The 14171-nt window shown below is 37.9% G+C and overlaps 1 protein-coding gene across 2 annotated transcripts in view; it reads left to right on the top strand.

Annotated features, from left to right (window-relative positions):
- RAB3C (RAB3C, member RAS oncogene family) overlaps window positions 1–14171 on the top strand; it is a 237726-nt gene that overhangs the window by 210309 nt on the left and 13246 nt on the right. For both annotated transcript variants that reach the window (XM_081053685.1, XM_081053686.1), the window contains exon 4: window positions 6643–6767. In XM_081053685.1, the coding sequence (XP_080909811.1) occupies window positions 6643–6767 (125 nt within the window). The remainder of the gene's footprint in view (window positions 1–6642; window positions 6768–14171) is intronic.

Here is a 14171-nt window from a genome sequence, read left to right as displayed (position 1 = left end):
GTTTCCCCAGGAAACATATTTTTAAAGATAACCAAATATTTAGCATATGAATTTCTCACTAAGTTCTGTGTTCAGTTAAATATAGTCACTTCCCTTCCTTGTGGAAGAAGGCAGCCTGTTGTAGAAGAATAGGCTTGGGAAGCCTTGGGAAACAGGCCCACATTGGACAGTAAGCAGCAGCATCACCTCCATGCCAAGCCATTCCACACCTTGAGGCTCAGCTTTGTCATCTACAAAATGAAGGAGCTGGAGGAGGGCCCCTCAAAGCAACTTGTCCCCAAGGTCAAGCTGCTGAGTTCCTCCCTAAGGTATCCTCATCCTGACTGTTGGTGCTGGCACACAAAGGAACATGTGACTCCTGCAGGCTGGAAAGAATAGCTGGTCACACAGATGACCTGTGCAGGCTGTGGAGGGGGCCGATGCTTGCCTTCCCCTACCATAGACTCTGTTAGGATATAAACGGCCATGGAAGGACTCTGAGAGCAGCTTGTACTGAAAAGGGTGTGGTGGGGCATTGACATCGCATACAAAGGTGATTCTCTTCCTGGGCTCTTTTATTTTATGCTGATATTCTGAATTAACCGAACTTCTTAGACATTTTTGCCACATTCAGTGTATTAATTTCATTTGACCACTAATTCAAAGTTACTGTTTAAGATTGTTCTATGTGCCAGACATCTTGCCGAATGCCAGAGACAAAATGGTGAACAAAACAGTCAAAGTACCTGCCCTCAGAGGACCTGTAGTGTAGGGGGGATATAGTCAAGAGAGAAGGTCATAGTGAGGGAGGGGTGTGGTGTATATACGAGTATGTGGGCCCATATGACAGCCGCTTAGTCAGCAGGAATGTGTGTGCTGAGACCAGATGCAGAGAATGAGACAGCCTGACACAGAGGAGATAAATGTGTTTTAGACAGGTAGCACATGGATGGCTACTGGTAGATTTCTTGCAAAACTAATGAAGCTTAAATTCAGTGTTATACCAGTAAATGGGCTCTTTGGAAAAAAAGGGGGAAAGAAAAAAAATCTGATTTGTGGCATTTGCTAATTTCCATGGTATAAATACTCCCTGTATGATCAGTATCAAGGTACAATTTAAGTACCAACCCACAAAAGTCCTTAAGATTTACCAGTCAGTGCTTTCAAGCCAGTACTGCCAGCTCCACCTTGCTAGTAACCTTTGAGCCCCTAACTAGTAACCTTTCAGCCCCTTACTCAGATAAACCCCTTCAAAATGTCTTGGTTAGGGCTCCCCCTAACCAAGTAGGCTCTGAGACAAGAACTTCTATATAAGTAGTTTGTTTGAGAAGTCCGAGAAACAGAGACAGAGGTAGGGAAGTGAGCTAGGAAAGTGAAGGCAGCTAATAAAAGGTGTGTTTCTACCATTATAGATGACAAGAGCTTAAGGCTGCCCGAAAGCCCTGGGGATCAGTGTGGCAGCAACCTGAGGAGGAAGAGAGCTGTGGTATTTATACACCAACTCTTGTTAGTCACTGACTGAGGTCTGCTCCTAGGGTGTTGATTTCCATGTTGCATTTGACTTTCTGTGATGGGCAGAGTGGCCTTTCAGTTTTTGGAGACGTTAAAGCAAAGAGCTGCAGATGCTCGCGGTTGGCAGTCAGCCAGCAAGCAGAGAAGTGGTAAGACCTGGGGAATATGGGCAGAGCATATCAGCATCTGTTACAAATTGCTCTGTACCCAATTCTGTATTTAAAATTTGCATTTTTTCCCTCAGATTAGGTCCTCAAATTCTATTAGTTTTAGGCCTCGTAAAACCTAGAACCACCCATAGTGATAGCTCCTGCTTGTTGAAAGATATAACATGGATGGTAAGTTCAAAGAAAAGCATAAGGCTATATCAGAGTTGGGATGAGGGAGGGTAGCAAGAGATGAAGTTAGATAAGCCAAGCCACATGAAGGGTGTTACATTAAACTGGGCTCTTCTAGGTTTGGCTGAGATTTGCTAGTCTCTGTGGAGCGCAGCTGGGCTGCTCCTGGCTTCTCATTCCTGGGACAGGCTGATGGAGCAGCCCTCTTTCTGGGATGGGCTTTTCCCATGATGAAGAGCTAGAATGCAAGAGAGCTGATGGAAACTCACAATGCCTCTGGTGGCTGGCGTTCACTAGTGATTCGTGTCAAATCTTCTTGTATTTCATTGGCCAAAGCAATTACCTTGGCCCAGTCCAAAGCCAGTAGGCCTGGAAAAATCACCTACAGGGAAGGAGGTGATAATTCAGTGAGTTCAGTAATATAACCTATAGGGTTTTCATCAAAATGTTAGTAGCCATTACCTAGGGCTGGTGAAATTTCTGATTTTTTTTTTTTTTTTTTTTGCTGTAGCTTTTTCTATCATTAGAATTTTCAATGAGAATGTAGCAATTTTATCAAAAATTGTAAACCTATTTCTTTAAATCATACTAAAAGATATAAAATATCGGAGGACATTTATTTGAGGATGCTTTCTTTAAAGTTTCTTTTTTTTTAATTCCTTTATCGAATGAGTTAATGTATACATAAAAAGCCTAGCTCCTCAACTTCCTAAAACCACCTATTAACATTTATAGCATATGTAAATCACTGGGCATTATTATGTCCCTATTTTTGTTTCCTTACTACTGCTCTCTCATTTAAAAATGTCTTTATTACATACGTATCAGATTATTTAAAAACTAAAAGAAAGGTGTGAGTCATCAGTGATTCTCAGCTCCAGTTCCACATACAAATCACCTAGATTTTTAAAAATTCCTATAATGAAGTCCCTAGAGGTTCTAATTTAATTTTCCTAAGTTGGGGTGATTTTTAAAAGCTCTCCAAGAGTTAAGAAAAATTAAATACATAAATTATTAAATTAGTGAAAATTTAACAGAAGGGCCAATCCTATGTGATGAGTAGTAGCAGGCTGGGAAATTTCCTTACAAATGTAAAGTCTGCTGAAATGCTAAAAAGCTGTGGCTCCTGGGTGTTGGAAAGACTAAGGAAAGTAGATGCCATGGAGAAATATGGGCTTCCAGAATTGCCAGGGCTGCTGTTAAGATCTCTCCAAACTGCCTGGGGTGAAGACTAGTGAGTCACGTTCCCTCACGTTGCCTCATTTTTCCCATATACAGCCCAAATCAATTGTTGTTGATTTGGAGACAATTGGAGACAATTGTTGTTGGTGTTTTTTGTTTTCTTGTTTTGTTTTGTTTTTTGTCACTGAGATACATTTCATGTACTGTTTTTTAGAACATTGTGACTAGCAAGTGTCCATTTTCTATGAGAACAGGTTAAACTCGTAGGAAATTATTCATATACCTGGAATAGGGGTGAAAGAATAGAGATAGTGTAGGAATTTGGTTTGTTTGTTGACAGCTCTCTAAACATATTACTCTGTGCAGAGTTCAGTCATTTATGTGTAAAATATAGTTTTTCCCCTCTCTGCTTCATAAAACAAAAACAAAAAACAACAAAAACCCTGTGTGTTTGTGTGTGTGTGTGTGTGTCTGGAGAGAGAGCAAGCACATGCAAGAGAATATATAAATATAATAGAGAAGGGGAGGTTTTCTTTGGGTTGTTTTTGTTTTAGCTAAATGACAACAGATTTTTAAGTAACTTATCTGGTACTGGTAAGGTCTGCCTTAATTGTCATTTGCAAAGTAACCATGGTGACTAGCATATTGCTTCTGATTCTATTAATCTTGTTGGGATTAACAGTAAATCCCAAAGGATCTTTTGCAGTGATTCAGAAATAAATCATCTTTTCACGTGTATTATTTGGTGACAGCCACTTTCTTTAAATGTGTTTCTCTAACCAACAAAGAAATAAGACAGTCCCTAATGAGGTGATTAAAAGCCCATCCCCCAAAATAAGAAATTTTACAAAATATAGTAAATGACCAAAAGAGTAAATACAAAGAAATACCACATGAAAGGAGGACTTTCTCAACAAACATGTCATATCCCCGATAGGCACACCATTCACTCCCAGTTAGAAATTTACCTGTAGGACCTTGGTCTCAAGACATTAACTGGAGACAAAATTTGAGATTCTTCTATACAAATTTTTTAAAAAATCAGTTACGATTTAGATTATAGGGATTAGAAATGATGAGTTGAACTGGATTTGGAAAAACGAATAGCTGGCTGCTTGAGCTGGGACTATTTGTAAAGAGATGCTTGTAACTTAGTAGAATCTGTACCTCAAACCACATTTGTCCAACAGCAGCCCCAGAGAATAGGTATAAAAGGCGGGATGCTCATTTTACAGTTGAAGATACTGAGGTCAAACAATGTAGAATGACTTCCCCATACTCATTTAGTCTTAAAGCTTTCTGTTAAATAGGCTAAATACATTTTCATATATTTTTACAGGTTGTTAGGGACCTAGAATGTTGTGTATGCATAATGTGTAATCTGTCACGGTAGCCTGAGACCCCATGGGTTATTATGTCAGCAGCACTGAGATACTCAGACATACTTCATGGCAGACGCAAGCATTCCATTAACTTGGTTAGAGTACGAATCAGCCAGCTGAGTTGTTTCTTCTTTACCCTCGCAGAGGCAAACCCTGAGTTACGGTTATATAGTCAGGGGTACAGCAGGATAAGTTTGTCTAGGTCAGAGGAGTGCGGAATTCCCTCAAGCAAGCACTTGTCCTCGGTAGACTCAGGAAGCATGTCATTTATACCCTCCCCCAACCCCTTCCTCACAGGGCTGTGACATGATCCTGTGACTCCTTTCTCACACCCTGGGTGTTTGATTTTCAGCTGTGTGCCATGATAAGAACTTTCTCCATTCACATAGGGGCTCTTTGCCTTGGGTCTTGCCAGGCATTAGCCAGGCCTTGACTTAAAAACCTATAGTAGCAGAGAGATTTTAAAAAAATGCCTTAGGATATCCAATTAGATTTGAGTTCCTTTAAAAGAACCGTTGGAATTTCTTTGTAAAACTGTTAGCACTTGAGATTTAAGGTGTATCCACGTGTAGGTTATTTTTTACACCTTAATTCACTATGAATTCATCATTTTTCATATACCCTACACATAAGATGAGGTAAGAGCGAAGTATAGTTTTGAATGTCTGCCTTTATTTTTCCCAGTTTATGAGTTCATGCTGAATCTCATTGTTTCTGGAAGAATATATTATTAACTTCAGTATCAGAATTAGAAACCTCACGTCCCCAGATTTTTCTGATAAAATATGCCACACCTCTAAGATGGAACCAAGAGTATATTCTATCAGATATTTAAATCTCATTTGAAAACTTGTACTTGGTTCAGGGGGAACACTCTGAAATAAAACCCTATCTGCCTCTTACTTCTCAGAAGGGAGAAATAGTGATCACATCTCATTGAAAGCTCTCCTGCAGCTGTTGAAAGCTATTTGCTTTTATTCTCTGCAAGTTGAGAACAGCTCATCACTATTTTCAATTTAATAATCCTGAAGGATTTGACAATTGCTAATAAGAACATTCCCAAGGTTCTCCTTTGCACACTTTACAAATCCCTTCCTTTAAACCTTCATCATGTATTTAGCTTTTCAACTTTTGATCTCTCTCTCGACCACTCACCGTGCAATATATCTTTTCTACTTAAGACTGTTGTTCTCAAATGAAAACGTAGCCAATATAAAAGGGTGATTAAAGAATATGGCTTCCTGTCAGCTTCCTTTTGGATATGACAATGGATATACTAGGAAGTTGGAGAAGTAAATTTTCTGAATTAATGAGTAGTATGGACGCATGTTTAAGAGCACAGGCTTGAGAACTACACTGCCTTGGTTTGATTTCCAGAACTGCCACTTTCTGAGCTGAGTGATCTTGGACAAATTATTTAACCATTCTATGACTCATTTTCTTAACTGTAAAATGGGGATGATAATAATATCCTCCTTGAGTTATTGTAAGAATTAAATTAGTATAACATATATAAAGAGTTTAGAACAGTACTTGCAAATGTTCACTGTTATAATTATCTGTTTTCAAATCAAAAGTTGGTCATGTGCATCATGATTCATACTGGAAATTTATTCTCAATTCTAGATATCCTGTTCATGGTAACTTAAAGCATCAGTCTATTATATTGTAATTTTGATATGAATCAACTTGGCATTTTTCTTTTAAAAATGTAAGACCGTGAGTATATTAGTTCTTATAATTCATTTTTAAAAATTATCATTACCTTTAGATTTCCTAGGCCCCAATTGCCTTAACTTTTTAAGTTGTTACAGTAACAAGGGAAATTATGTTTTTGTGTGATGGGCTGTAGAGTGACCAACCATCTTAGGGTTCCTGGAACTGAGGAATTTCTTGGGACATGGGACTAAATCTGAATGTCTGGGCAAACTGGGATGGTTGGCCACTCTAGCTTTAAAGGTACTGCATAAGGAGGGGGTATAAGGTGGGTAGAACAAGCAGTGGTAATATTTACTCATCTAATACAAAAAAATTCTTAATACAAACATTGTTCCTTTGATTTTTTTGACTCATGCAATCCCTAGTTAGTGAGTATCTTACAGGGGAAATTGCACTGAACTAATTAATTCCAAATGTCAGGCATTTGGACTTCAAGTTTTGCTATGATCGTCATCTGTGAAATATATTTCTTCTCCTTAATTTTATGCTGTTCCTTTTTTTCTTTTTTTTGCCTGCTTTTTTTCTTTTAGGTCCACTCAGATCAAAACATACTCTTGGGATAACGCCCAAGTTATCCTGGTTGGGAACAAATGTGACATGGAAGATGAGCGGGTCATCTCAACGGAGAGAGGCCAACATTTAGGAGAGCAGCTTGGTAAGAAACAAATTAATGAGAGAGCTTTGTAATTATTTGTAACACTATACAGAGACCCAACTAATTGCTAGGATGGGCTTAGTGAAAAGATTGTCAACCTTACAGTGGAAACTAACACATCTTCCATAAGTGGTAAGTGGATTTCTTCCTACTTTCTGTGGCATTGTTACAGAAGCACAATTACAAAAGCAAAATAGACAGAATTTTGATCTAGTACAAGGTGTTTGAATTCCTGTTCTATGAGAAACATATGATATGCCTTGATTTTTTTTTTTTTTTTTTGCCATACAGAATTTGCATTGGATCAGCATTTTATTAGGTGATTGTTATTCTCATGTTTCCATTGGAGGAGGGTAATGACACAGAATAGGTTGCAGTGTAGATTCTGGTCCTTAGGACACCACAGACAAGCCCTATTACTGTTACGGACCTCTTTGAGAATTAATCTCCTCAACTCTCAAGAATGAGTATCATAACCCATCCCTACTTTACCAAGTCCTTATAGATAAGATGAACTGAGATAAGAGAGAGATATGAGAAAACTTTAGAAATGGCGAAGCCTTTTGCCATTTGTGTCTCAAACACAAAACATTGTATCTAAAGAGAAAAATACTGGAGTGTGAGGGTAGAGTTGCCGTGCAAGGCCGGGAATCATTGATTTATTAAGGCATTTTTACTGAGCCCTTGTTATATGCCCTGCACTGTGTCAAACATCACAAGGTGTACAAAAATGTGTGAGCCACAGTTCCTGGGCTCAGGTAGCTTTCAATCAAGTGAGGGGACTAGAGATGTACACAAGAAAGCAGAAATAACAAGACAACAAAAGCAGGATGATGAAGATGAGCTGAGATGTAGGTGTCAAGAGGAAAACAACGGGGGCAGGGAGGTAGACACAGGGAGCAGGCTGCCAGAAAAAGGTCTGGGAGTGGAGTGGGACAAGAGGTAGATAAAGAGAGAAATGCAGAGGGGACACCTGGAGAGAAAATGTGTGGAAATGGGCAATTAGGAAGAGGGGAGAGATGAGAGGGAATAGAGATCATGTGGGTTAAATGGCAAGATAAGGCTTGAATGGTCCCTGAAGGAAGTAGAATATGTACAAAGAGTACCAAGAGGAGAGGAAGCATTATGAATAAAGGGCACGGTGAAGTGAGGGCATTGAGAGGAGTGTTGAAAGGGCAGTGAGTAGAAAAGTTGGAACCCACAGTAATATTATGGGAGTGGAACATGGATTCAGGACACATTCCAAGCCTAGAGCAAAGGAGCTAGAATTTTTTCCCTTTCCTTTTCCTTTTCCCTTTCTTCCCTCTTTAGTCCTCCCCCCTCATCCTTGCCACTCCTCTCTCTACTCCCTCTTCCTCCTTTCTGTACACAGTGGAGAACATCAAGGGGTTCTTAGCAGGAAAGAGGTCTGCCTTACTAACTTTTGTGACCAGGATCTACAGTAAGAAATGCATTAAATCTAGTAACTCAGTACATACATATGTAGAGGAAAAGAGAATGAAACAGAAGTTTCATTTGAATAGAGATTTATTCTGATATTTTCTAACTTGTTCTTCCTTCTTTGCTTTTTTCTTTTAATAATGGTCTCAACCCACTAAATTGATCCTAGGACCCAAAGAGGGGCCTCAACCTATAATCTGTAAAGCACTGATATGAAGGTAGCACTTTGGGATTAATCTGCTGGTTCTGTGTAAATTAGAGAAGCAGAGACTCTCTCCATGGGTCACTCTATCACTTGTGAATCTTATCAATGAACTGTGTACAGTCCAGCTGAGAGTTTGACCATTTCCTTATGAGACTGATGAGCTCCTTAGACTAAAGGCTATCACCTTTCCACCAAATGTCCTTAGAGCTGTCCTTAAGAAAGTCACACACTGTTGTCTGTTCTCTCTGTAGCTGCTCTTAAACCTTTATCATGTCTTCTTATTCTATCAATTAAACAAGGTTTTTCAAAAAACATCTGAAAACCTTGGCAATCTTTCCTTAATCCTCTAGCACCTCAGGAATTTAGTAACGGAGAACAGCAAATCCCCCAAAAGAAGAGAGAAAGGAAACCTGGGAGGTGACAGGGTGGTTTCCTGAGATTGTTTCTTTCCTCCCTGTGTTTTCTTGACTACTCAGGCATATGCCACATAGGGGAAGAAACTGCTACACAGATGTAAGCTGTCTCTCTCTATAAACCTGAAAATGGTTTGGTTCAAAGAAAAATAGATCAGAGTTAAGAATTGTTTAATGCCATCAGTACAAAAGAGTCAGGTAACTGCCTACATGTTTTACGACTCTAATAAATAACTTAAGTGTTGAGAAAATTGGCTTATGGAAGAATGATGGGAGGGCACCGAGAGAGTATCTTCCCTTAGAACGCCACTCCCTGGCACAAAAAAACCCTTCTAATGCAGTATGTACATGTACAAAAGTTCCTCAAATTGAGATGCAGAAATGTTTTATGTTCCCATGCAAGTTCTTCCAATGATTTCTAATTGATTTTTTTTTGCTCTCTATTCAATAAAACCCAGCAGTTGTCATAGCAACCAACACTTGTGCATTCTTAGACAGTCACTTACCTGCTTTAATGTGGTTTGTTCTTCTCGTGACTACACACGCTTCTACAAATAATCATGAGATCATTTGTAGGAAAAAATACACCTTCACAATCTAAATTTAGAGTTTTTAAAAGGTCTTTGCTTTATTTTTTTAAATGACTGGTAAAACCCCATTGTTCCGAACCCCATCAAATGCGCACACAGGTTGGGCACCGTTTTTTTAAACGTCATTACCATAGCTTGGCAGATGGCTCAAAATTACTGCTTTATCGATCTGGCTACAATTAAGTCTCCATTGTGGATATTTTATGTCTATAACATTGGCTCATCCTAATGAGGGTGTTTGATGGAACTGAGTTGTGGCTGAGCTCTTTAAAATTCTTGTGTGGCAGCTGCCCTTGCCAATCCAATTTAGTTCACCAAACATTTCCTAGGTGTTTACATTATGTCAGACACTAGGAATACAATGACAAATACCCCTATCTTCCAGGAAAAAACATTATAGTGTCAGAGATAGACTATACTGTAGTCCCCCATTATCTGAGGAGGATATGTTCCAAGACCCCCAGTGGATGCCTGAAACAGCACATAGTATCAACATATATATATAGTATGTTTCTTTCTACACATGTATACATACAACAAAATTTTTCACTTATAAATTAGGCGCAGTAAGAGATTAACAACAACTAATAATAACATAAAACAATTATAATAATATACTGTAATAAAAGGTGTATGAATCTGGTCTCTCTCTCTCTTTCTCAAAATATCTTATTGTACTACACCCATCCTTCTTCTTTTTGTGACAATGTGAGATAATAAAATGGCAAACCTACTACTGAATCTGGGTAATCTTCCCTTGCAGTAAATGGCTTGGTATGAAGCAACCCGTTGCTGAAGTGTTCGAAGTCTCAGTGCTTTCTTGTGCAATGTGTTGCTGTCAGTCAAGACACGTTTTCTGTCCATGCCTTCCACCCACAAATTTAATGTGTCTTCCATTTTAACTAAGCACTATCATGCTCTGTGACTGTAACTTTTGCAGTTTGGAGTGTGGCAGCAAAACTAGTATGAATTTGTTTTTCTTCTTCACAAATTCACAGCTAGAAGATTCATTCTTACTGTAGATCTTCTCAACGTCAGCTTAGGAGTTGTGTTGTTGTTTTTTTCTTATTTAGTCTTTTTTTGTCTTATTTCTTATTTAGAGAACTTTCACCTTTTCAATTAAAGGAAGCACTTGACGGCTTCTCCTTGGCATGTTGGAATTACCAGCATCACTACTCTTGCACTTTCAGCCCATTATTAAGTAAAATAAAGGCTACCTGGACACAAGCACTACAATACCATGACAGTGGATCTGATAACCGAGATGGCTGCCAACAGGCAGGGAGTGTATGTAACCTGCAGAGGCTGCACATAGGGTTGATTCACGTCCAGGGCAGGAATGGAACTTTGCAAGATTTCACCATACTACTCAGAACAACGAGCAGTTTAAAACTTATGAATTGTTTATTTCTGGAATTTTCCATTTAACGTTTTTAGACCCTGGTTGACCACCGGTAACTGAAACCATGGAAACTAAAACCAAGGATAAGGGAGCACTGCTGTTCAGACAATGAGCATTTTCCTGGCCTTCCCTTTCCTGATCGTTTTGTTTCATTTGGCCCTGTTCGGCATGCCCACCCCCAGCCACACCCCCCACCTTGTTGAATTCTGCCACCTTGACTTCTACCGTGTTTCCCCGAAAATAAGACCGGGTATTATATTAACTTTTGCTCCAAAAGATGCATTAGGGCTTATGTTCAGGGGATGTCATGCTGAAAAATCACACTGGGGCATATTTTCTGGTTAGGGCTTATTTTCGGGGGAACACGGTATACCATGGTGCTCCCCATTCTCCTCCTGGCTCTCCAGCCATGACTTCTGTTTCCTTGGGAGATTCCTCTTCTTTCTACCTCTTACACTTGGGCTTTGCAAGCTTAGCCTACCACTTTTCTCTCTCTGCATCTTCCCTTCGGTATTCCCATCCACTTCCAAGGTTTGAACTCTGCCTACAGACTGATGGCCAAATCATATCCTAGCCCTGACCTCTCACTTAAGCTTCCAGCACCTCTACCTACCCTCTAGCTGTTCATGTTCAGTATTTCTGATTTAAGGTGGTCCTCTAATCATCTACAGCTGAATCAGCTGCACTGTTGTTTCTTTTTCAAATGCATATTCATCAACCCAACTCATCAGTTTCTGAAGTTGAAGCCCAGGAATCTATAGTTTTAACAAACACCCTTTTAACGTTGTACAACACTAAATCTTTACAACACTGGCTAAGATGATGGGAGTGTTTGAAAGGGTAGGGAAATGCCCCCAGAGCTAAACTTTATCCTGTAGCTTGTATGATTTTTCTCATGCAAGTTTTTAACATTTAATATGGATGCATGTAGTTTTAACAATATATAGAATGTTCTAGATTTTTATTCTATATCAAATTTATAATATGGTAGTAATGTATACATGTATAATCTCATAACTAAAGTGTTAAATGTTAAATGTTAAAGTGTTAAACTGTTAAATATTAAATGAAAAAATAAATATATAAATGTTCCTAAAACAGAAGTAATTTAAGTGGGATAAGAACAAAGAAAGAAGTTTGTGGAGAGTTATGGATTTGCATTGCCCTAAAATTGTAGGTGAACTAGCACTTGAACCATTTTTAGAAGCTCTGAAAGGGCAGAAAGGGCAGAGACTCTGAAGTTTCCCCAAAATGTAGTCAGAGACATAAACAGAGCAGATTAATTAAAATTGCTCCCAGAAAGAATTATTTTTATTAATAATTTGTAAGTATCCAGTTTTGAAGTGTTTTTAATTTGCATTAATATTTCTTCTAAAGCATACAGCAGGTACATTTCCCTATTACTCTCCATTCAAACAATTGTCATGCTATTATGTGCACATTTTACTAAATTCCAGACCCATCCTCTGCATTCTTCCCTTTTGTCCAGCACAGAGACCCCTATTAAGTAGGTATTTATTAAACACCTATAATGTTATTAGGGAGTCATAAAATATGAATTTTCTTTCTCATGGAGCTTAACCTCTCAGAAATGCAATAAAATGTTATGAATACATAAATTAATCATGGCTGGAAAACATTAAAACAGATGTAACAACGAGTGAAGGAGTGGTGTGGCGTTCTACAAGCAGATAGTTGCTTCTGTGTTAGGAATATGAAGACTGACAAAAAGGCACATTCTATGTCTATAAACTCTGAAACATATTGATTTAATAAACACTGGCTTAATTAAACAATTGCTTCAAGGGAGTAATGTCTTGAAGTAGAAAGAGGTAAATTAAAAATAAATGGAAAGGATACTCTTTCACCTAACAACGAATATACTAAAAGAACTGTTTGTCTTGGGAGGTTGAAGGTGGCACAGACAAGATATATAATTACTTCCTAAAAGGTCTAGATAAATGAAGGAAGACAGATCCACTGTCGCTAACAGAGGGAGTTCTCCAAGGTATAGAGTTAAGTTTTTTGAGATATTTCTTCTTTCTTAATGCAGATGTTTATTGCTATGAACTTTTGTCTTAAAACTGCTTTTGCTTGCATCCCTTAAGATTTGGTATGTTGTATTTTTGTTTTAAGATACTGTTTTGTTTGTTTTAAGATACTGTTTTGTATTTCCCCTTTAATTTCTTCTTTGGTCCATCTATTGTTGAGAAGAATTTAGTTTAATTCCTAGGTATTCGTGAAATCTGCTTTTTCTTTTGTTATTGATTTCCAGTTTCATATCATTTACGTCAGAGAAGATACTTAGTATGACCTCAAACTCTGAATTTTCTAAAACTCGTTTTGTGTCCTAAAATATGGTCTATCCTAGAAAATGTTCCATGTGTACTTGAGAAGAATGTACATTCTGCTGTTGGTTGTCAGTTGAATGTACTGTATATGTCTGTTGGGTCCAGTTGGACTATCGTGTTGTTTAAATTTGCTGTTTCCTTTTGAATCTCTATCTGCATGACCAATCCATTGTTGACAAGGGATATTGAAGTCCCCCAGTATGATAATATTGCTGTTTATTTCTCCTTTTAGTTCTGTTAGTTTTTGCTTTATACATGTGGACTCTCCAATGAAGGGAACATAAATGTTTACACTGGTTACATCTTAATTGATTGACCTCTTTATCATTATATAATGACCTTTCTGTCTCTTTTTATCATTTTATTTAAAGTCTATTTTATCTGATATAAGTATAGCTACTCCTGATTTTTGTTGTTGTTAACGTTTGTTTGAAATATCTTTTTCTATCCCTTCACTCTGTCTGTATGTCTCTTTAAGGCTAAAGTGAATCACTTGTAAGCAACATGTTACTGGGTGTTATTTTTGTATCCATTCATCCATTCTATGACTTTTGTTTGGAGAACTTAATCTATTTATGTTTAAGGTAATTAATGATAGGTAAGGACCTACTGTTACCATTTTGTTAATTATTTTCTGGCTGTTCAGTAGATCCATTGTTCCTTGTTTCTTATCCTGTTGCCTTTTTTTGTGTATTTTTACATATTTTACATTTTACATATTTTGGTGGTGGTATACTTTGGCTTCTCGATCATGTTCTTCTGTGTAATTACTACAGGTTTTTTTCTTTTTTCCTTTTGGTTACCATGAGGCTTACATAAAGTACCTTAAATTCTAAGATTCCATTTTAAATTAAAAACTACTTCAATAGCATTCATAAGCCTAACACTTTTACTTCTCCCCCTCACACTTTAGGTTATTGATGTTACAGTTTACGTAATTTTTATGTTGTGTAGCCAATAACAGGTTATTGTAGTTTGGTTATTTTTACTATGTTTGCTTTTT

This window comes from Rhinolophus hipposideros (genome assembly GCF_964194185.1).
Source record: "Rhinolophus hipposideros genome assembly, chromosome: 7".
NCBI lineage: Eukaryota > Metazoa > Chordata > Mammalia > Chiroptera > Rhinolophidae > Rhinolophus > Rhinolophus hipposideros.
This window is presented reverse-complemented; position numbering and strand designations above follow the sequence as displayed.